Source organism: Ruditapes philippinarum, unplaced genomic scaffold (genome assembly GCF_026571515.1).
Source record: "Ruditapes philippinarum isolate M1 unplaced genomic scaffold, ASM2657151v2 ctg1357_1_1_1_1, whole genome shotgun sequence".
Taxonomy (NCBI): domain Eukaryota; kingdom Metazoa; phylum Mollusca; class Bivalvia; order Venerida; family Veneridae; genus Ruditapes; species Ruditapes philippinarum.
Window position 1 is genome coordinate 340,977 of NW_026865508.1, and position 26,059 is coordinate 367,035.

General features: G+C 32.5%; 1 protein-coding gene across 1 annotated transcript; it reads right to left on the reverse strand.

Annotated features, from left to right (window-relative positions):
• Positions 1–166: 166 nt before the first annotated feature.
• LOC132729400 (uncharacterized) lies at positions 167–14,197 on the reverse strand. Its single transcript, XM_060715165.1, has 5 exons — positions 13,733–14,197; positions 6,505–6,570; positions 6,147–6,230; positions 4,401–4,547; positions 167–308 (listed from the first exon to the last, which is right to left on the reverse strand). Exons 1-5 carry the CDS (start codon positions 14,074–14,076, stop codon positions 167–169), a joined length of 783 nt encoding a protein of 260 aa, XP_060571148.1. The 5' UTR covers positions 14,077–14,197.
• Positions 14,198–26,059: the final 11,862 nt, after the last annotated feature.

A 26,059-nucleotide genomic window follows, 5' to 3' on the forward strand; every position in this document is an offset into this window, starting at 1 on the left:
TGCATTAAGTTAGTTGTATCAAGTAAATTGAATTAGATAATACGCATGATGTTTTTTTTTACTTTTTTGAAACGTGGAATTGTGAAATGATGAATTACAAAATAGGTTACTTGTAAAAATATCTATAATTATTTTAATATTTTAACACAATAATAATGGGTAGGGCCTACCGAAGATTTGCTGCATCCGGTAAAGTGCTATGTGCCAGATTCAAAAAGCCTGTATGTATGTCCTTGTGTTTAACTGTGTTTTCACTGGTTACTAGATCTTTCCGATGATTTTGCAAACTATCAAATCCTTCAGAGTCTCTGCAAAAAATGTAAAATCGATTTCTACTATAATGCATTTCTACTAAATGCCCCAAACCCTTAAGAGGGGCACAATTAATAATAGATAGGTTTTAGCAACATTTTCAATTTTCGCCGTGTTGGGCTTTCTTTAGGGATTCTGTATTTATCTATTTTAGAAATATTAGCTTTTCAGCTGATATCCAATGAAAAGGTTAAGAAAACTGTCAAAAATTATAAATGAATATATCAAATCAATACGGATAAGTGTCCTGAAACAAAATACATTTTAGCATTTAACCGTTTTTCTTCTTGTAGCACTAAGAATAAAAAGAGCTATCAGTGATCAAATGTGTCGCCTGGTCATAGCCAATTGCATGTTGCAGCTACCATGTAACAAGAGAAACAAAATCATTACCAGGTCAAAAGGCTTATTAAATTCAAGGGCCAAGACTCAGCAAAATATCAGGCGAACGGAATCACGTTAAATATTCGCAAAACTTGAGATATCAATAAATACTGTAAAGTTTCATAAAGTTAAGAACCAGTTCATGTTAAATGTTGAATTCTGCTTAAGCTGGTGCTAGGGGGCGTGGACGGTAGTTTGCAATTGACAGTACCGTCCATTAACAGGCCAATAAACCGAGCCTACAACATTTTCAGTGGTGTCGTGTTGGGCTTTCTTTATGGATTCTTATTTCTGTCTATTTCATTTGAACTGCAACTCAGCGTTGTTTGTGCCGTGAGGAGGCTGTTAAAAGTCGCCCCGTACATTCAATCGGGGATGTTATATTCCCGATCCTTAAAGATCGTTCAGCACGTGCTATTGGTATTTTAGTTCGTTCCATTTGGCTATTTTCTTGTTGTGTGATTTTAATATTCCTCACTTGAATACTGTTGAATCACCCTTAAAATATGTGATGTGTTTTTAATGTGTCTTTTGACTTCATATCTGTGATATGCAGGCTCCCCTTTCAAAATTCCATTTTATTTAGTTCTGCCCATTGTTTTCTCGTTAAGGACACAATCATTCTTTACTTGGGGACCATATGCCGCTTTTCATGGAATGTACTAACGTGTTGAACATTGAAGGTTCCATGATGACCGCCATATTAAACACATCTGCGAATGTTTCAAAATTCTAAATTTTATCAGTTAAATGTTGAATTCTGCTTTAGCCGGTGCTAGGGACTTGGAGGGTAACTTGCACTTTCCATTACTGTCAATGAACAGGCTCAATTAAACCAAGTCTGCAACATTTTCAATTTTGTCCTGTCGGGCTTTCTTTAGGGATTCCTTATTTATCTCCATTTTAGCATAAAAAAGAAGTTCGGACAAAACGTTAAAAATAAAATTCATTAAAGGATCATTACTAAATTTCTACGATATGCCCATAGCCTTAGTACTGATCATCCCTGTAGAGTTTGTGACTAGTTTGTCGCATGTATCAACATTAACACGCACACAATCTTTTTTTATTAAAGGACAATAATTCAGCCAAAAGTCATTCAAGGAGAAAAATAACCACGTAATATGCTCGAGTAATTGAATTACCGATCAATCCTGTAAAGTTTCATTAAAATTGCAGTAGTGGTATATGAGGAGTAGTCCTGACAAACTTTAAAAATAAAAATCATGAAAGGGCTATAGCTGCGACAAAAATCATTGAACTCAAAAAGGCTGATGATATGCACAAATAGACTAAGTACTGATATTTCCTGTAACGTTTGGATAAAAATTAACCTGTAGTTTGTTTAAACATATTTATTACAGCTCGATTAAACCCATGAGCTCTGGGCTGCGAGGCAGACACCTTAATAATTAGGCCACCGCTCCATCCTCCTGTAGTTTCTGAGGAGTAGTTTTGACAATAACATGTGCCAGCACTTGAGGTCTCGATCTATCATGTAAACTTTCATTTAAATTGCATCAATAGTATAAGAGAAATCATAGTATGAATTAATAAATTGGTCAAATCATTAAGTTTATTGTGAAGAGTGAGGGAAAGACTTAAATAATAGGTAGTCATTTGGCTCCAGCTATCGTCAGTATAGAAGGCAACATTTAATGATAAAAAAAAATTAATAAAAAAATCAAATAAATGATCCTTCCGAATCTTACTATGATTTATTTACTTAATTCTTTATTGATAAAGGAAATTCTTATTTCAAAACATGTTGTTCGATTTCATCTAACACGATTTTCATCGATAGTAATAACAACCTAAACAACAAATGGTTTGATGAAACTTGTAAACGAAACAAATATTGCTTATAAAAATTCAGTATCGCAGTTCCTTGATAACAAAACTGCTGAAGATAAAGAGATTTTTATTATAAAAAGAAAGATTTTAAGTACCACTTTTGAAAAGGAATTGTAATAGAAAACAAGCAATAACCTCAAAAGGAAAAATGAGAAATTAAAGCAAAAGATTTTTATATATATAATGCTAGATCTTTGTATAATAAGATTATATTATGTATTCTACATAATAATACATTGTCAGATCTTTTCAATTGTGGTGTAGGCTTATTTCAAGGGGAGATAATAACACCTATTTTGTTTACACTATTCGTAAATGATATCATAGAGTTGTTTTTACATAAATAACAGTAATTCTGATTTAACATTAGATCAATTATCTATCTACCTATTGTTAATTGCTGAAGACGCCATAATCTTTAGAGAGCGCACGAGCTACAACAATCATTCTCATTTTACTGCATGACCATATTGTGAAAAATGGCTTTTTGGTACAAATATTGACGGGACCATAGCCCTTGTAACAGCATGCTCAAACTTAAATTTCCTGTTACCATAGCAACGGTTGGGGTACATCTCCAAAGTTCAAAAATCACTATTTTGCGTCGATTTTCCCATCAAAACTGATTTCGTGGTGCTGCAACTTCTCAAAGGATTGAGATTCAGTCAAAGGCTTTTTAGCGTTGATTAAACGTGACGTAACTGTCCACTATAAGTATTTTAGCCTCTCAAAAGTTCAAATTTTTCCTAGCCTTTCTATAGGGGGCGGCGCCGAAAATGTGGTCATTTTTTAACCTGATTTCCTGAAAGGAACATAAGTGCTTTGGGCCAAAATAGTTCATTTTTTACTATTTGAGGCCTCAAAAAAGGGAAGACGACACGTCTATTTGAGATTAAAGGTTAAATAATTTTTGTCAGAAATGGAAATGAAAAGTAAATGTTGACAAAACAAAGGTAGTTATTTTCAAAAAGGTGGAGGATAAAAAGAGATTTACATCTGTATTATAACGGCGAAATGTTAGAAAATATAAGTTTCAATTATCTTAATATTGTTTTTTTTTTTTCAGCAGTGTACCATCAATAAATAAGGACCTTATGCTGAAAACAATGATGTTGGACTTAAGAGACCTTTTACAAAATGCTGGTTTTAATGATTTTTGGTTGTTTTATTTCTTCAATAGATACGAATAAGTTTACTCTTATTTTGTTCGAATAAGACTTTAGGATATATATGTAAATTACTGGAGACAGGACATATTTACAAGAGTTTTACTTTTCAAGAAATAAAACCGAATTTTGGAATATTTCACGAAGATAAAATGTTCAATTTTAAAATACACTCTTGCTAATTTACTTTTGTCGTCTGTTCAACTTTTTATTGAATCTGGTATACAGAAATGATAGGAAGTGGCAACTATGCCATTGTAATGATATTGAAGATGACTTTTATTTTGTATTAATTTGGTCAGTATATACAACATTGAGGACACAATGCATTCACGCCCAAGTATGTTAACATTTACTAAATAGTTACAATCTACAAATGTAAATAGTTTGAATAGATTAGCCGCTATATAAATCAGCTATATAAAAATCACCGATTAGCGTCTTTTCCTGTTGTCGCATGGTGGATATCAAGTTGTCATCTTCCCGCTAGCGACTAGGTGCGCGCAACATGACGAAATTATTTGTAAATAGTTTTTTTTTTCTGTTTGCAAGACGATATCAAGCCGTGCGACAAGAAGAATTCAAGTACATGTCTATTGGCTTGTTGTTAGTTGCAAAAAGACAGCTACATGTTTTTTTAAGCAGCCATAATATATCCGAAACCTCGAGTATTAATTTACTTACCTTTCAAATAGTTGCAAGTTGGGTATGTTTAACGACTGATCATCCGACCCTATTATTTCTGTACCGTCGGATGTCGCTATTGTACTGCTTGCCATTGTTCTGCTTGTAACTGAATTTTCAACAAGGGTCCGTGTGCTGTCTGACAGTCTGTATAATTTGACATGACATAAATATCAAAGGGGCAAAATATGCAATACGTATAATTAAGATTTGGTCACCAGCCTGGTCTGTAAATACTCTGCAGACATATTCCTCATACGGTAGCTTTTACATACAGGTCGATTACTAGAACTTTTATAGATATTATTATTTATTCTTATCTTAAATTAACAAATAATTACTCCAAATGATCTTGTAAGAAAGACATGTTTCGATAAGAGTAACAAGGGGTCTCATAATTCTGAATTTATGTTTATATCTAATAAGTATTTTATATTTATGACATTTTTTGATAACCAAAATACATTTTAACACCGCTATTTACCAGGGCGCGAGGCAAAGTTTACTTAATAATACGTCGCCTCTGTGGCGCGAAGCAAGATTTAAGAAAATCTTCGTGCTGCGCCCTCGCTAATTAGCCTTTTTTTCACTCCGCGCCCCCGATATTTTAACTTCTTAATTCTCTACTTTCCGCTTGGCGGGGTCGCGGGGCGAAAACACGAATGGCACAAATCAACCACCATACTCTACAGACATCTGTTAATATCATAATGCAAGTATAAAGGAGTATTGAAATTCACCCTTAATCTACATTTTAAACATTATGCAATATATCCAACTGTATGAAACAAACCCTATTTTATGTTAGTAAAGAATGAAAACATTTGTATTTCGTCAATCAGCTAATAAGTTATTAATGTCATAATTGAGTTAGCCAATATTCTAACATTCTAGCATTTTACACGTACTAAATTAACGCCGATAATGTTAAGAAGAAACTCCGAAAACTCCCAGTTAGATCGAGGTACTATGAGCACATAAAGTGCTAAACTATAATAAGAAATTTTGTGTCGCAACAAGGGATCATTTCTCAGTCGTCTATCTTTGTGTCCGTCTGTCACAAAGCTTGTCCGGACTTCTCCTCAAAAACTACTGATGCAATTACATCCAAACGAGAATGATCAGAACCAAGTCTAGTTGTGCATATCGTCGGCATTTTCGGGTTTAATGATTTTTGTCAGAGTTATTGCCCTATAATTATGTTCATTTTTATAGTTTGCCCGGTCTTACACCATTAATGCTCTTTCAAAACTTTTTTACAGGATTAATATGTAGCTCAATTACTTTCGCATATTACACGGATTTCTAGGTTGAATAATTTTGACCGAGTTGTGGTTCTTGAATAAAAAAATGTTGAATTGTGTCTTGACTACTCCTTTATACCACTTATACAATTTCGGTAAAACTTTACAGGATTGATTGGTAGCTAAAGTTCTTGTGCATAATACAAAGGTTTTCAGCTTGAGTGATTTTTTGACAAGTCATGGCCCTTAAATAAAAAAACGTTTTCGTGTTGCCGGCTACAGAGAAGATTGTCTGGACTTCTCCTCTGAAACTACTGATTTATATCTTAATTTCAATTGTATTCAAAACTTTACAGGAATAATTAATACCATTTTTAGCTGTACATCTCATTAACATTTTGGTTAATTGATTTGTGTGATAGTTTTATTTCACGATTTTTTTTTAAATGGGAGGGTATTCCCCGCTTCCTTGAATGATTGCTTATTAGAATTATTTACTCACATCGTTGTTTGATCACTTTCTTTTATTGTTGAATATAATGAAACGCTTTGACTTCTAGCGGTTTCACATTTTTCATCCAGCCAGCTATAAAAAAAGAATATTTAATTGAATACATTTTACTTTTAAATTGACTCGATTTTAACTCTTACTCATGTGCTAATGTAGTTTTAGCTTTTCATGAAATTAAAAAATCTATCATCAAGAAAACAAATAATCAATTTTATGTTAATCAAGCTTAAAGTGCAATCAGTGAGCTTAAAATTTTATACAGACTTAGAGTGTTGAACAGTTAAATTATGTAAAGGTTATTTATTTACAAAATATAAGTATATCTTTTATTAGGACTTAAGAAACCTACCTCTTTGTATAATCTGAATGAGTCCCTTCTTTTATGTTTCTAATTTGTCTATCTGATATCCTTTTGCTGTAGTGAAAAAATATGAAATTTCAATAATAATAATAATAATAATAATAATGTATTGATGAATTAGGTAAGGTTAACGGGAATATTTTAGATGAATTTGACATTTGGGGCATCTTTCTGTACCTAGATTCTATTTTAAAGCCATTAACACATAATCTACCATCGTTAACAGGGACACTTCTGATTTTATTGCCAGACTAAAAACCACAATCTTGCAGACATTTTTAGAGACCCCCCCCCCAAAAAAAAAAAAAAAAAAACAACAACAAAAAAACTTTCATGTAATGAAATATGTAAACTTCTTTCCATGGTCCTAGAAAATAATAACTTTCAGTTCAACTTTGATCATTATATACAAAAAATGGGAACAGCAATGAAAAGTTCTATGGCACCCTCTGTGAAAATGACTTTTTATGCCAACCTTCTTTAAAACCCATTAACATATCTTATTTCTGATACTTAATTTCTAATGATTATCAATAATACCAGTGCAAAACAAAAGTAATACATGATTCATCCCTAATTCTATAAATAGAATATCCCTAGAACTTTTGTGAAAGAAGTCCCAAAATAGAAGTTCCCTTTGAATGTATTCAAAACTCAGTATTATTTACATGAAATGCAGAATTATTAAAGAAACATTATATTTATACTGTGAATAATAAAAACACAAAGAAAATCATCATTAGGATATTTAAACTGATGAAAATAATTAGCCAATATTTAGCTGAACAAGAGTGATCTCCCTTTCCTAGTTGTCAAGGGAACCTGTTTGACTTTTTAATCAAGATTATCTTCCTTTGTCATATATAGATATCTACCAGTTATTGATTGAAAATGAATGAACAATGATGTAACTTTAAATTACAAAATATGACATAATATTTAGATAATGCAGCATAATCAATGAATAGATTCCTATCAGAACAATTTAACTTCAATAAACTGTTGCATTGCAGGTTAATAAGTCATACATATGTTATGTAAATGAATGATGAACACAGTTTTACAATACAATAATATATTTCATTTCATAATGTGAACTCTTAACATAACATATACGGAACAACATGGTCAAATGTCAAAATCATAGATAATGTATTTGGGGTCGGCTAGATTATACGTATTTCGTAACATTTTATGTGAATAGTTGTCATTATAAATAGTGGTCAAAAAGCCCAGTCTGGAGTTCGTATTTGGCAGTTCACTTGTACAAGCTGTATATTTATATAGTATAAAATGTGAAACATCTGTGCGTTCTCTTGATACTATACAACAAAACAAAACAAAAACAACAAAAAAAACTGTTTTGTAAATAAAAATGACAAATTAAACAATAATAGCAAATTGTTCTCTTTTGCCCATTGTGTACACCGGTCTTACTGATAAATAATGATAATCGATATTCGAGAGACCGGTGTGTGGCTTTTTACCAAGATTACCGATAAGATAATTGTAAACAAATTTGCAGTCTTGTGTTTAAAAGTATAGTTTAATCTTTAATAAAAAAGTAAACAATACATAAATAATACCTAATAAGATTTAACAATTTATTCATAATCATTATATATTTTTATTATACCATTCGCATCAATATTCGACCCAATATCAATATCTTTTGGATGCTTGATTTCCTCAACTTCAGTAAACGATCATTAACTGTATCCACATTATTGGTAATAAATAGAGCTCAAAACTGTGGACAGTCAGTCTCACTTCTCTCTTTCCCTCGGTACGTGTATGTCGTTGAGAGGAAACAGGGCATCGGCAGATGATTGAAGAACCAATGCTACGTGTAAGACGGCAAGTTCGCATGTTTTCTACAGCTAGGGGTTACTCATAAAGCGGCACAACTTAGCTTGCATGAAGTTTACTGCCGGTGTCCTGACTAGAGCCGAGGGGAATAACCCTACAAAGTAGGCTCCGAGTCGACGAGGATAGTGTGCTAGGGTGCGTGAGCCCCTAGCACTGTGAGACGGCTTGAACGACAGGCCTTTTGCTGGCACAAACAACCCTTTTCAGGGCTACCCTTTCATATTTTTTTCAGGTTACTGTACATTTAGGTTCTCATTAACCGCCGTACAGTGACCTACTTTTGGCTCAAATTCATATCTTTGGCTTAAACTCCTTGGAAATTGCATGGAGGTAAATTATCACCACTTTGTGCTTCAAAATTAACTCTTTAATGGCATGACTGGTGACATCTCGACATCTAAAGCTGTGTTTTGTGTCTGAAAGGGCGGATGGACCCTCATTAAGCATAAATTACATAGGGACAGTCAGTGTCTGCCCAGCTGTAGAAGTGTCGACATCACAGAAATTATTAATTAATATTTTATATTAATTACTTGAAATCTTGCACTATTTACGAAGTATATCAATTGAATCAATTAAACATTGCGTTAGGTGTAATCGTTAATACTAAAGTGATGAAAACTCGATATCCAAGTGGATGATATATATATTAAATAATATAAATAGTGACACCTAAGTATTTTATAAAGTTCAAGGAAAGCACATCATCTATAAAGGTACGTTAGTGTTATAAACAATATTTAATTAAACTTGATTCCAAAGTTTGAATAAATCGTTTTATAATCATTTGTAGCCAATCAACTGGCAAAGTAACCATAAGAAAAATTACATATATAACAGCTAGCCTGTGCACGTAACAATAGTATTTAGATTTCGTATTTATCCTAACCAACGCAAAAATCATTTGAAATTTTGCTGATTTAAATTAGATATTGACCAGGTTAACAACAATACAATAATAGCATGTTATCATTCTTAGGTAAAATGGTAAATAACTTTGAATATTATGAAAATCGAACATATTCTTTATTCATATAGAGCTCTAAATACAAACTTAATCCAGGTATCAAAGTATACACCAGGGGAAGATTATCATTTTTTTTGATAAATGACGTTACTCAAACAATTGAGCCTGTATTTTATAATAACCAAACTATGAAAAAGGCCATCAATTTTAACATTATCTAACATTTTATATTAAAACGGTATGAATTTCTGAAAGCTGTTTAAATCATAGGTAAATACATGTATGTTATTAAAAATTAGCATTCTAAGTCCTAAGCTCATTACAGAAAGTATCAACGGCCTCATTTTAGCTTATGAATTTATGATACTGTTTAGATAAAATCACCAATTTTATTCTCTTTGTTCTTTATGTCTGTAAACCCGTGTCAAATTTACTATACATTCATGAGTGGCTACGTTTTTTGTAAAGTTATATGCTATTAGATGTCTCATTTACAATTATTTGGCGACTTTTATATAGGCATTGAATACTTTTAAAACTAATTGTGTTAGACTTTTTAATTAAACTGTGGTATTTAAATTGTAAACACTTATTTTAAATTGTATATACCAGTATACTTATTTGCACTTTGTATGGTTTTATTTGTTTGTACTAATTGTTAAGTATCCTCTGTTTTCTCTGGTAGACGGCATACAAAGCCGAAATAAACACTATTAAATATTGAGAAGAAATGCCAGGCAAAAATAAGAGACACATCAAGTAGTTAAAATGGGAGAGATATAACTTATGCAGTACAAGAAAATGCAAGAGTAAGAAGAAATTTCGGCAACAGATTATGTTCATTCAGTAACTAGCAAGAACAAAAGCGAAATGTTTTTTTTATACAGAAACTCGGCCAAAGTAAAGCTGGTTAACTTGCATGTGTTATTTCTAGGTTTTCGAAACGAAATGAAATGTAAGCAATGTTTGCATTGCATTAATATGATAATTTCTTCTAGCTACGGAAAAACACATTTTGAAACAATATAAATTATATTATAAGCATATTGATATGGATGTCGCTTTAAATATGGTAACTTCCATTATTCTTTGTTTATTACGTTTAGTTTTATTAATTTTGTCATCATATTCAATATGACAGTATTATTTAAAGAATCTTAAGTAATATGAAATATTGCAAATAGAAAAACATAAACGGATAATGGATAGCATAAAATCAACACGTTTTACCTTTAATTTAATGCAAACACCCACCGCATTAATTGTTTTAAATTGGAGAGTCTGATTCCAAATTAAAACTTTAAATTCTGCATACAAATAGACCAATTTATTTTGTGCTCAATAATTGCATTTATTTTTTAATTCTCAATGTAAATTGGTTATTTTGTATACATGTATACTGGATCCCATTTAAACTTACAAAGAATTGCTTAGATCAAAACGGAATTGAAAAGGTAAAGGAAGCTTATAATTGAAAACAAAACGTTGCTATATTAAATCTTTGAATTTGCAGCACCTGCACCGAGAAATACTGAAAAACATAGAAAATACGAAACAAGTGGTAAGTAACCATTTTTAAGTAAAAATTCTTTTGTTAAAATTGACGGTATAATCAATGGGGGTTTTAATCTTGAAAGATGTTACCTGTCGTGTTTTGGTAAATGAAACGAACGTCTTTGCAGTCATTAGGCAGCTACAATTATTAATCACTCGATTAAACCCAAAATAAATATATTAAAATTATCAGCATTATGTCAATTAAACACATGAACGATCAGATAAAATATTGGACACTTATTGAATATGTTAAACTGAAAAACCTGATAATTTTAATTTATTTTATTTATATTTGTTTGGGTGTGTTTTTCGATATGTTCATGTGAATGAGTATACTTACAGGATCGTGAACATTATTGGTGGTCTCATTATTTTGGACAAAATGTATTATTCGGTAAGTTTATGTAAAAAATAATTTTGTAAATAAACTGTACAAAAATAATGTATTGAAATCTAAACGCAGTGTAAGATGTTTTGTAGGGGGAAATATGGTTTACAGGACCTTAATATATCAGCAATTTAACAAGAAAGTTAAAAGTCTATCATGTACATTTTATTTTAGAACTTTCCCTTACATGTTATTTTATTTCAGCTTGACCTATCATTTACATCTGATTTTTGAATAATCTTTTAAGTTTCATTTTGGATTCGCAAGAAATATCATTTACAGTTAACTTAGAATGACCAAAATGAGATTCCTAGATTTCAGTTTGTAATTTTAAAATGACCAATGGAAAATTATTCTGATAATCAGTTCCTCTCTGTAAATCTTACAGAAAGTCAATCTGATTTTAGATGGCATTCGACCAAAATATAAGATAAATAGAAAGGTGTAATACTTTTGTAATATTTTGAAGGGACACAAAAATAGTAAGTTTATCGATATGATTACAATATAGAAGAAAGTTATTTTGAATTCAATTCTGATTTGAAACGTTTATTTATACAGTTTCTTTCATTTTTTATTTGTCTGCTTCTGCACTTTATATATTTTAAGCTTTGGAAAAATATATCTTGGTAAATGATAATGTGTCGAATGACTGATTATTGATATGTTGGTTTGTAAATGTCTACACGTTGTGCTATGAACGCGACTTAATTTCTAGCACATAGGACAGGATTATCTACTGTTTACACCGATGCTACTCTAACCCTTTCCAAGTAAGACAAATCACGTGCTTTAACGACTTCACTCCCGCACTGCACGCCATTAAATTGCCTTTCTAAGATGACGTTTATTTTGTCGTTATGAATAAAATTGTTAATTAAATCGCTACTGCGAGAAATAAGTACTAACTGAAAACTAGTTTTCGTGACATTTTTTTCGGAAAATATGAATATGAATTTGCAAGAAAAATAATCAATTATCGGCTTTCGTCACAGACAAGAATATTTTGTTTGTACCAATTAATTGAGGAGAAAATGTACTTTAGAGGATTAAAACTGTATTTTCATTTTTATCTTTTTAGACCATTTTGTTCAACATTAGCAATTCAAATTTTAACATGCAGATAAGTCATGTAAAGGTGCATTGATATATGTTGCATGGCTAATGACGGGCAGTTCTTAACAGCTTATTCTTATTTTTAAATTTATTGGCCATTTTATTCAGCAATCTGCGACTATTTACCACCTTGTGATCATTTATGTATTGTTTCAAAACATTCTACAAGGAGGTTTATATGTTATTACAATTTTTAGTCTAATTAACCCGGCTTATCATGACGTCAGCAACTTTTGAACTAAAGGTCTACCTAATGATCAATACTGTACAGTTCCATTAAAATCTATCAAGAAATGTTATTTAAAGCTCATTCTCGGGCTATTTTGTTTATCAGACCGGAACTATTTAACATTCTTTTAAAGGACTACGTAATGATCGCTATACCGTTTTATCAAAATCTAACAAGTTGTTGATGAAGGAATGATAAAAAAGTGTTTTCTATCTTTAGGTTCGGCAGTCATCTAATTCATTGGACTAGAATTATTTGTGATTTTTTATAGTGGACCATCTATATGACCTGTATAGTTTCTTCACTATTGATAAAGCGGTATAACAGATGTTGTTAGAGGTCCTCCAATTATCCTAAACATTCCATGAAGACGTTAGGATTAATACGTAATACATAAAACATTCCATGAAGACATTATGATTATTACGTTATACGTAGAAGTTTTTAATCATTGCCAAAAATCGTTTGTTGAATTACGTGAGCTATTTATAATTTCTTGAAATTATGTCGCAATCTAGCATACGCAATCAAATTACTCTAAGTATGCAATGAATCAATGAATAGCATTGATGTTTGCTTAAACAGGAGACATATAATGTTAAAAGATTTTGATATTTATCAACTGCCATTATTGTGATACAGGTAATTCTTTTGAAGTCAGAGTATTGTTTAGATGTAACAATATATCCTGTCACGCAATAGTATCTGTTGACATTGACAATGAATCGAAATATCTCATTCAGATTAAGCCAACGAACAAAGTGCATATGTATATATGGAATTTCTGTTCATATTTAAAAATATTAACGTAATGATATGGTGCGTGTGACTTCGGTTTTAGAAAAAGAAATACCTGTTAGAAAACGATTTAAAGATAATTCTAAAATAAAAGTCGGAAAAAAAGGAAATCACTGCTCAAACAAATTATTATAGGTTATGAAACGTGTTTGAAAGTGGTAATAATTAATAAAAAAAGAAATGAAATCATTTAATCATTAAATCAAAACATTGTTTTTTATATTTCTTATGACGGAAGTCATTTGAGAAGCTGATGTGAAAATTTAACTACAGTGCATTACAAGTGAATTACCTTTTCTTGTTGACAGATAGTGATACCACTTTATGATGTTTTGAAAAATTAGTATGCGCTTTTAAACAGTTGCCACACAGATATTTTCCACATGGTTTACAATTTTTGCAGAAATGTGTTGCAGCTCGAAAATCTTCTGTTTTGATACAAACAGAGCAAACCTCGTATTCGTGAGAGTACTGTCCAGAATGTCCAGAATCAATGTCTGCGTTTGTCAGTAACATAACTGACTGGTCATGGCAGGTTGTGCTTGCAACAGAACTGTTTACTCCTTTCAATGTTAGAAACGATTCGGAGTCATTATTTCTTTCATTCAGACTTTTTTTTACATCCTTTTCTGCCATTATCAAACATATATTTAACTAACAATATCACGCACAATAATTAATCAGTAAGTATAAAAACTGATAGTATTACGTATTACTGTGTCTAACATTATACTCAAACATCCGACTTTAAACCTCGATAACAAAGACAGTAATGATTGTAAATATAGATATAAGCTTATTTTTGGATCGAAATCATTCTTTTGATTTGTCATGAAGTAATTTGGAAGTTTTGACACGGTTTTTGGTTTCGTAAAAACTAAAATAATAATAATAATAATAATATAAATGATTAATATAAATGATACTAGTGATAAAAATGATAATGATGATGGTGAAATATTTAAATCATAAAAAATCGCTTGATTACAGCTTTAAATATGAAAAAGATTTGAGAATTAAATTGCTTTACATAATATTTTCGATATTTGTTTTGAGACTGGATAGGCACCACTTCAAAGACTAACATAAATCTTATCCTTAATCTGGCTCCAAAGACTCAATAGACCTTATGTCTTACTGAGACCAGCTTAAGTATGTCAGGATGGGAAAATAAATACAATGTGTCTATAGTTTTCTAAGTTTATAACAAGTGTTTCAGCAACAACAGTGTCAAATGAAATCACGTATAATATATGGAACGAGTTAGTTACGAGGATATAACACTGGCTGGGGCTACATCAAGGGGTGCTCCTGCTAAAAATTGTCGAGCCCGTTAGGCCGAGACAATTTTGTTGCAGAAACATCCCGAGATGTCGCCCCAGCCAGTGATATACCCCCGTAACTATCGAGTTTCATATACTATAACTGTTTTATCACATTTTCATTTTTTTGTAATAGAAATCAGGAAAAAACAAAAAACAAACAAAATGCTTGCATTTCCCTCTCTTGTGCCCTATAACTTGTTTACCGTCTCACTCCCAAATGAACGAATACCAGCTAATGATGTCGTAAGCTACCTTACAGCTTTTTCAGTGGAAATAATCCATTCAGCGGACAACCCTTTGATTTCAGAAGTTGCATAAATTTATGAGAATAAATTCATTAATGTTCTTTCTGACTTATTATTATAATTATGATTTTCATGATTATTATAATTAATATTATTATTATTTTTAATTTATTTTGCTACTGGGAATGTTCGTTACCGCTGCCTCATTGGAGTCTCAGTGAAAAAACTACGCTGATATAAAAAAGGTGCAAAAAAACCGCTATATAGCAGTTGAGTTTTTTCCTATATAAATCAATGAAAAAACTGTACTGCTATATATCAATACAGTTTTCAAATGCTCATTGAAAGTGTACTGAGTATAATCACTGCGGTATACCGTACCCCGGATATTGCTTGATATTATGAGAACTTTCATCCCATTTCGCGACCTTGAACGAGGAAAGACGGTAAGTTCAGTGACGATATTTAGTCATTTTGAATTAGTTTGATATAATTTTTTATAGAAAAACAAATACTTCGATAATTTCTCTAGTTACTGAAAACCTAAAAAATTTTAGAAATACCTTTGGAATGTAATTAGGAGGTAAAATTCGTCTCTTTGCTCACTTGATAAAATAGCTCGGATCAGTCACATTTGATGTTTAGAGCTGTGCATATACTTCCTTAAAAGAAAAACTTGAATCGAGTGAAATGTGATAATTATGACAATGTTTATGTTGTAAATGTTCAATCAACAATAGAACCTCAGATGACAGTGTATTTTGAGAATAAATACACATGTCGGTGTACCGAGTATTGCATTGGAGTTGCCCGTCGGTGTCACGAGTATTGCTTTTTAGTGAAACGAGTATAGGTTATCAATATAGAGTAAATGCAAGAAGTAAACGCAGAGTGCTTACCACATGTAATTTTAAATATCTGTTATTGTGTATACTTATTTGCACTACATGTGCAGAATATGCAGACTTCGGATGTACTTTACTGGAAACATCTGCGAATAATCCAGATTTTCATTCCTGCTCATGAAAAATCCCAGTCAAACGAACTTGGCAATTTTCTGTGTTTATAAAGCTATCGTTGATATCGAAGGATCAGCCTTTCCAGACTTTGTTAATAATAAATGCATATCTTACTTTAACTAGCAAAAAAATGCATCGAAAGTGCATTTATGCTGCCTCAAGATTGTCAATATTAGACGGTATTGGGCGAGTGTGCCAATATCTAAAATTAGTAGTAAGCCAAAAATCCATAAAAAGGGAGATTTCGGTCATTTTGCACCTGCACTCTAGCAACGGCAGACCGTCTGCACGTGAATTTTTTTTTTTTTGAAGTACCGTATGACTGCCGAGCGAGTACAGCTCAAAATACCGAATCATGGATTTTGATAAGATTATGATAAAGGGCAGCAGATGCAATAAAAAGGTTATGTTCCTTATAACCTTTTACCTCATAAAGGCGTGTTTTGAAGGCTTTACACCCCACCACTTTTGAGGCCTCAAATAGTGTAAAACATGCACTATTTAGGTCCCAAACACTGTTTCTTCGTTTGAGAAATGTTGTTCAAAAGTGATCACTTTTTCGGTACCCCCCCCCCCCCATTAAAAAGGTATATCAAGGGGGTACCACAGGGGGGATGTGCCCCTTTTGTTTGGGGGGTTGAAGTGGGGCAGTAGCCCGTCTAAATGGCCTCAGGTCGATTGAAAGGTACCGTGTAATCCACGCCGAAAACCTTAGACTTTATCTCAATCAATTGAGAAGTTGCTGCACCCTGAAGTCAGTTTTGATGGGAAAAACAACGCAAAATAGAGATTTTTGAGACGTCCCCCGTTGCCATGGTAACTGGAAATTAATAAAAATTGAGCATAATTTTCCACAGGCTATTGTCCAGCCAACATTTGTGTCCAGTTTGATCAGTATTGAAGCATTTTTGTAGTTTCATAGCAGTTTGAACTTGTAACAAGAGGCTTAATTCAATGAAAACGCCATTTTTCGCAATGCTTATGCAGTAAAAGGTTAAGACGATACCGGCATGCTTGGACGGCATTGACGGCATAAGCACTCGGGCCAATAATTTACTAAGTGTGTCGATATGTTTTTTTTAAGACAAACTTGCCCTGTAAAAACCTTTTATTAATGTCATCTAAATATGTTTTGTTATTCTTCTTCTTTTCAGAGATGGTTCTCCTTGATCACAATTTCTTGAGACATGCATTTAAAGATTTTTATCGTCAATTTTGATGGTTCTACCCTGCTCCCGACCCTGCTTCCGACCCTGCACACACTTTATTTCATCCATAGTGTGAAATCAAATGGGCAATTAAATATCTGTATTTGTCCGTAGGAAAAGAACAGTAATAACACTGAAAATACATTGTTGAATCTGAAATATTTGAATAAATATCACATAAACTGTACATTATCAGCAAAATGAAATGGAATCGATAAACAGACGTGAAAATTAGACAAAAATATCGATTTGCCATACTAATGTGCTCATTCTGTTTTGCAATACACTGTACACTAAAGTTGGGCTATTTTTCAATACTTTGTACACTTAAAATCAATATTCGGTACACTTTCTTGTATCTTTTATGGCCTGTATCTTTTTGTACTTTCACACTTTCGCTTGAAATTTGGACAAAGCATACATGGATTGTGAATAAAAAAAATGCCCAATTCAATCTTTTTCATATTGATAATATAATAATTTCTAACGATTTTACAGTATCGCGGTAAGTATTTTTAATGAGCAGCGGATCGTTTAGGGGTAGTTTAATCAATTTTACGAATACCTGTAATACTTTTACGTCTTTTAGAGCTACAAAAATGCCTTTAGATATATAAAACCCGTTGAGAGAAATGAAATAGCCATTAGTTTGGAAAATATCGCCGCTGAACTTACCTTCGTTCCCCGTTCAAAGTCGCGAAATGGGATGAAAGTCCTCATAATATCCAGCAATATCCGGGGTACGGTATACCGCAGTAATAATGAGTTAGTAAGAACAGAAGAAAAGTTCAAAACCATGCGTTAGATCTGCAAAGTTAAGAAAATAGTAAACACCATGAACCATGCAGTGATAATTGAAGTATATCTGACCTGAAAACATTAACTTACATATTTATGTAAATTACGTTCTTGAATTGAGCTTGTCTGAAATTTATTATTCGATCTAAAATATGAGGTTGACGGATTTCAAAGATGTCTGTAATGAGACATCTGCTAACAAGAAAATATAAGTAGAAAATATGTTTGCTGCTAAACATTAAGGTAAGTTTAGGATATTAATTTTTCAGTTAAAATTGCAATGTGTCAAAATCGTGCCCCTAAGCAATTAGGTTAGTGAATCTTTACCTTGTAGCTGAGATTAATGTATATAGCTATAGAATTTCACACTGTCACTTTGATTTCATTACAAGTTCTGTGGTAAGTTCATTTTAGAGTTATCCTATGTGTCATATCCTTATGAAAGTAACATTTTAGAGAATGTATTGAACACTGGAAGGAAAGCAATGAAGAGCTAAATGATTTCCGCAAAATACGTAGTACTGTAGACTATATATCAAGTCTTACAAATATAATTGGTAATTGAGTTGTGTTGTATTTTAATTGACCTTTTTAACATTAAGAAAAACGTTAACAGTTTGTAGCTGTATCAACATTTCTTCAATGTAACAATGAATGAGGAAAACACATGAAATGATGACAAATATCTGGATCAATCCTCGTATTTATATAGCAGGTAATAAAATGTTCTAGAGCAAAATGTTATTTTTCATCATGTAAGTGTTTATACTAAATCATTTTAGAACTTTATCAACATTTTGAAGCAATTCTTTAAAAAGAATATCAAAGTGGTACATTTCTATTGCTATATTTGAAATTCGTGTGGCAAATATGCTCTTTGTAGACAAACCCTCGTGAAATATAAAAGTTGAAACTGAAATAGAGAAAAACAGAATCCCTAAAGAACGCCAAAAAAATCAAGAATATAAATGTTGTAGGCTCGGTTAGATTGAGGCTATTCATGGACACCCCTTCACTGATGTTACCTAATGATTACACAGGCTTACCAGAATAGCGTGTTCCAAAAGAGTGACAGTAACCACTTAAGCTACAATATAAACAAGTCCTCTACAAGGAGTGCATGCATTATTTAAGGATGGTATATCTGGCTGTTTTGTTTTTTGTTATCTTTTACTCATTTTGTGGCTTCGCAGTAGATATATATTTCTCGTTCTGTTGCTCTTTTTCATTTCCACCACAACAAAGTTAGAGGACCACTAAAGGCAACTGCCGACATCAGCCATAAAAAAAGCTGTATGAGCAAAGGTGTTTAAAATTTATATAAAACACCAGATAGGTTGTTACTACACCCAAATTTAGAAATCTATCTAATGTATGTTCCTACTAAATATAAAAGACATCGGTCAATGAATAAAAGCTTTATGAGCAATAGTGTAACAAACATTACTAGGTATCATGAAAGGAGATAATTTTTAAAAACAAAAAGCATTGTTGAATAATGATTATATTGACACTGCACTTCCTTATATTAGTCTTTATAACGGAGTGAGGTTTCACTGGGATATCATTGAAAGTTGAATAGATAAGAAGTTATACTCCGGACAAGCATAATTAACGTAAATTCTTATCCAGTGAGTCAGTCAGTGAGTCAGTATCCCTGGAGAGGCATTGCCCTCTGTCTCTAAACGACATGTACATACCAAAGGGAATGGAGAGATTCAGAAATACTGCAAACGAGTCGGATTTACATACAAGGGACCTAAGAAACAATAAACTGTCTTCATGATTTCACGAAAACCATAGAGCAGCGCGGCATTGAGCTATAATGCAACTTTATATTATACGTTTATAGATATCCTGGATGCTTGCTGCTTCTTCCACTCGATAACATGCTGCGCGAAAACTGTCGTTCGGACCTACGTTTGGTGTGCGGTATAGCACATGTTATTTCGTTTTAAAAGCGTGTTTAATATTCACGACTGCGCAGTGCATTTCTAAAATATATATTTGACTATTGCATATTTGACAAGGTAGATACAAAAACAACAGACAAAGCATAATCAATATTGAATAACAAAAAATCTAAACACACCATATACACATATACACACAGACATTTAAATGTCTCAAAATGAGCGAAGAATGAATGCTTGCCGCTTTGAAATGAGAGACTTGTGAGTACTATTCACTAGCAGTGAGAAGAAATCATCATGAATTTTAAAGTGGTATAGTAAATATGAAAAAAGCACAATGTTCCATGAAATAAAAAAAAACTACATTTAACAGGGTAAGAATGTAAAATGTTTTAGGTTCAATGAACGGGTTTACTTTTAGGCAAATAGAAACAGCAATTTACAACGTAAGAAAGCAGGATGTAATTTTGGCAGCGAGCATCTTCCATACACCTCATTACAAAACCCCATATAAAATTTAGAAGTTACATAAAAAATTTCTGTCTGATAAAATCTAAAGAAAAAAATGATGATTTGAAATTGGAGAACAATATAAAACTATAAGCCGTTTCGTTTTGTAGAAGGTTAAACGCGAAAGTTTGACAGATTGAGAAATATATATCTTTTATTTTGGCACGCTCTTTTTTTCTTTCGTTATGTCCTTACATTTCATGAATTGGCATCTTCAACAGTGACAAAACGAAATAAAGAGAAAATAAGACAACAGATACATTTTTCCCATTCGATGATGGATATTTCATTTGGTGTTCCATATTTGGCATTTTATCGTGCTGTTTTCTGTGCATCCTTCAGGTATGTGATTTTGTTCATTTTGTGTTGTCATTGTTGAAGGGCATGTACACGAAAGAAAACAACAAAAAAAAACACATACATGTATATTGATAGGGAATCATGGTCAATGGCAATATGACCATGTTTAATTATAGATAAAATTATTATATAAAATATTACATAATATCTTTTTAAAAATAACATTTTCATAATCAATTGAATAGTATTCTTCGTATATGTTCCCGGCTTCAATTCAGAATGATTACAAACATATCACAAATAATTACAAATTAACGTTTTTACACCTGTCAAAATCTTTGATTTAGTAAAATATCAAAAAAAATACAAGATAAACCTCAGATATAATAAGGATCTCTCCTTATTTTGCTTTTTTTCTCACTTATTCAAAATGAAAATTAACTGAAGCATATCACCTCTATCACTTTTTGAGATAGAAGATTTCAGTTTGACTGAATACCATTTCTTTAAGGTTTATCAATTTTAAATTGTATAATTATGAAGAAGAAAAACCTTTATTTGCAAATTAACTCTAAATTAGTCATATGATATATACAATTACATGTATGCATTAGTAAATTTCTAGTTACATATCATGATGACGTGACTGCCAGCTTTGATTTTCCTTCATTTATTATGATTAACATTTATCAACTTTTCAATTTACAAGTTTTTTTAAACTTTTTTTAGATTTTCTATATTCAAAAATATAATACTTTAGTAAGAATTGATTCATGTATAAATAATAACTGTTATCTCGGGAGAGACAGTGTCAGCATCTATTACATAGTATCCATAAATTTCGAGATAAATGTTTACTATAAGACATGGATACAAATTTCTTCCAAGATAATCAGGTTCTTTATCAGACAAATAACAGCAAGTGAAACAGGCGGACTCATATTCTAATTTGTATGGCCTGAGGGCTTACGCTTAATGAACAATGATTAGAAAAAGGGAGGGAAACGAAAAGGAATTCAGTCCTAATAGAAAATGCCGGTCTATAAAGGATACCCTATGGAAGCATAAACCTGCCCTTTTAACTTGTGTCTTATGACTTGCGACTTATGACTTGTGACTTTTGACTTTTGACTTCTGATTTGTGACTTACCTGTCTGACATAAATCGGCGCATTTTTGAATGAAATATGGCAGACAAAACGCTTATATTCTAGAACTATTCTCCCATCCAATTGAGGCGTTTTATAACACAGTCTCTTCTAAAATCGTATTTTATCATCTGGGTTAGCTGCGATTTGAAGGCTGCTGAGCATCTCGTATTGTCGACAGTTGTCCTGTCTCATTCAAAATATAAGTGTTATACAAACCTCTCTCACGTGTAGATTCTCTTAAATTTACTGTTTTAATGACGGTTGTGGAAGCAATTAATATCCTGTATATTAAGATAGTATCTGATACATTCAAGGGTTGATGGATTTTTTAATTTTAAAATATATATTCACATTAATCAATTTGCTAGCTAGCGCATAGTGTCGGCTAGGGTAGCAGGCTGACTGAGTGGTTCACATATTTGACTTATTATATGAGGATTTCCTGGCAGTCTAGGTTTAAACCCTGCTAGGTTTGTGCTAGATGGTGCTTCACTGAGCAAGAATCTAAACAACCATTGCTGACGTTCCTATAAGAGATTGTAGAGAGTGTCTGTAAGCTTCAACCTTTCTGCACTATCAGACTTAAGTAAATTATGTTATGTATTATCCAAAGCAAACCCTTGACATGCGAGTTAAAGATTGAAACAAACAAAAAAATAATCAATTCATGTTAGATTTGCTTTACACTATGCTAGAACATATAGTATCAGATATATTGTTGATATTTGCACTTATTATCCTGACTGTTCACACTATTTTATATACTTTACAGATACTGACAGATACTGATATAGATGAACAGAAATAAAAATGAAGATTGGGCTTATAATATTAATGATTTTGGCACTTTTTGATGTGGTGATATGTGTTGTACCAACCTATTTGCCAAAGAAAACTTTGAATCAGAGGTCCGAACTTATTATTGAATAATTCAAACTTACACCGAGATTCTAGGATTTTTATTAAATAGACATGGGATTTTGTTGTCAATGCGGCAATTATATAGAATCCAAAAGAAGTTTTACCTAAAACGTCGGGGATTACAACCCTACAGTTATTGATACCATTCACAAAGAGCTGAATACTTGTGGACAAACTCTTGGTTATAGGTCTTTGTGGTAACGGCTTCAAGTTAATCATAATGTGAAGATAACTCATCAGGAAGTTATGGAGGTAATGAAGATTTAAGATCCTGAGGGCACTCATCTGAGAACCCATCGTCTCAAAAGGCGTGTTTATTGTGCGAAAGGTCCCTACTATATTTAGCATTTAGATGGTTATGACAAGTTAAAACCCTTTGGATTTTGTATCCATGGTGCTATTGGTAGATTAAGTAGAAGACTTATCTGGCTAGAAGTATGGGATACAAACAATAATCCAAAACTCATTTCAATGTATTTTCAGATTCCCTGAAGTCAATTGAAAAGGCACCTCGTATCATACGTTGTAATGCTGGAACAGAAAACTCTGACGTATGCCTTTTACAACAATTCTTTCGGTACAATGCAATTGACGCTTTTGCAAAACACAGAAGTGTTATAATTGGTAAAAGTACTTCCTATCAGCGAGTTGAACGTTGGTGGGGCTCTTTTCGACATCAAGGTTTACAGTGGTGGCTCAGCTTTTTTAAAAGACTTGCGTGATTCTGGACAATATGAAAAACGCGACCCAGTCCATTCTGTTGATCTGAAATTTTGCTTTATGGATCTAATTCAAAAACACCTTGACCGAATTGCTCAAAACTGGAATACTCACGCTATTAGACCCCAAAAGAATAATTGAGCTCAATCATGGAAAACCTGACGTATTCTATTTACCAGAACTATTGATAGTCAAGATTTCGGTACAAATGTTGATATACAAGACGTAATTTGTTGTCCACGGATGTATTTCATTCCGAAGAACAGAAATAAAGACCTTAACGAATTAGCTCAACTCTTGAAACCGGATTACAAATGCCACATGACGCTGAAACGGCATTGCAATTGTTTTTCGAGCTCAATGAATTGGTAAGGTTAGCAGACAACTTGTGACTAAAACGACATTTGCAACACACTTACACACTGTAAATATTAAATTAGCTACTACAAAAAGAAAGTAATTATGTCTCCGCGACCTGTCAAAATGGGTTTTAAAAAGTTCGTCACCGCTTTTCTTTTTCTACAAAGGATGGAGGATTTTTTTAAATAATTTTGCAAAATGTTCCCATCATAAAAAAGAAAGGGGTCCCCAAATATAAGGGCCATTTCCCCACTGAAAGGGCAAAGTTCCCCAAATTTTTTTTAAATTTTCCCCTTCTTATAAATGGTGGGTTTTTAAATAACCCTTTGGGACAAAAAGTCCACCAAACACGAGACAGGTGTCGCAAAATACAGTCGCATCACTAAGGTTTAAGGGCAAGGTAAAATTGGGCAGATTATAAAATAATTTTGAATAATTATTTAAACCAAAGCCTTTTATGTTTTAACCCAAAATTTTTATTTGGACAAAAAAAGGGGCCCTTTGTCTGAAATGTCAACATTTGTTGTTGACCCTTACTTGACATTGACCTTTATGATTCAAAGTTAGAGATCTGTCTGCATACCGGGCACATCTTCTTACGATGGTGAACGTTTGTGCCAAATTATTTCAAAATCTACATATGTAGATGATACTTCTGAACCTACTCCTGTAACTACCGCTATATCACACTCCGTGGTGCCACAGATATCTGCGCCGAACGGTCTGCAATCCAGTGGAGAAACCGGTACACCTACAAGGCTAGGAAGATGCACAGAGACAGCCTTTTTCTGTGGAACATTAATGAACTATCCTCATTTATAATCGACAGTGATTTCTTTTCTTTTCTGATCAATTATAATATTATTCTTATGTTGATATATATAACTTTTGTTAATGTTCGCACCTCAAATTCAATAAAATGGCTAAACGCCATAGTGGTAGCGTACTTATATATACATGTATTCGCAATAAATATTTCAATCATGCTGAACCCATTGACAATTATGAGCTTGGTATTTTGGATTAATCTCGAGAAACTCAAAACTGAAACAGTCAATGACATTTGTGTTTTGCATATAAAAAAACGCGAATTGCAGATATGGTTTATTGCCATGGCGCGCCTACGTATGCTGTTGTAAGATTGTTGATGCAATCTGTTTAAAAATTTATAATACGAAATCCTTTAATCAATGTGTCCGACCAAATTTGACAGACAAGTCCCAATCCAAACAACATATATCAATTATAGTTTATCTTACAACATGAAGATGACTTTAGGTGAACTGACAAGTTTAATTATAAATGTATGTCTAGAACAAAGTTCGCCCGTGCCTGCTCCTGTCTCATTAACAATGTATCCGAGCCTCTTGAAATTGTTTCAAAACAGATAACATCAAACCCAAACTTTTTAAAAAGCATAAAGATGAAAGCGACATGGGGAAGTACTGCCTTTTCCCCAAAATATTTTTTAAAATAACAAAGTTTAAAAAGGGCAGTGTCAAGTTTCCGAACCAAAGTGTGTTAATAATATTAAAAGTTTGGGAAAGCTTAAAGGGCCAAAACACTTAATTTTAAAGACCCTTTCTTTGCACTTGTTTTGGTTTTTCCCTTTACCTTACCTTTTTGACCCTTAAAAAGGTAAAGGGTGTGTAGGGGAGAAAATTTATGAAGGTGATTTTTTAAAATAGGTTTAATGGGTCAATGTCACACTTAAGGTTTAAAGGTTTAAAAATTTTTCGGTGTTATGGTTTGTGTCTCGAATATAAGCTCATTCACTGATGATTGGATTTTCATATAACCTGGCAAAAATGTTCACTTCCACCAGGTGTTTTGACATCACACAGATTCCTCGCTTCAAGGTCAATGTCACAATTAGAGGTCAAAGGTCACATTTTTGTAAAACATTTTGTTTACGGAGTAAACGATGATGGGATGTTCAAATAACCTAGCCAAATTTTCAATATAAATAGACGTTGTGCTGCACGCCCAGGTCCCTCTTTCTATAGCAAAGGTCTCAGAGGCCAATTATCAAATTGTGGTGCATTTTGTGTCAGGTTGGCACGGCATACTGGGCAGTAGTATGTTTCACATTGGCATGCAACTTCCCCAATGAGGTACATGCAAAGGTGTTTTTGGTTGCAAAGAAAAAG

Coding starts and splice junctions, on each gene's coding strand:
- LOC132729400 (XM_060715165.1), bottom strand. CDS start 14,076: ATGGCAGAAAAGGATGTAAAAAAAAGTCTGAATGAAAGAAATAATGAC. Junction 6,231..6,504: donor CATTCAGATTATACAAAGAG/GTAGGTTTCTTA, acceptor CTTTTTTTATAG/CTGGCTGGATGAAAAATGTG. Junction 4,548..6,146: donor GAAAGTGATCAAACAACGAT/GTGAGTAAATAA, acceptor CAAATTATACAG/ACTGTCAGACAGCACACGGA.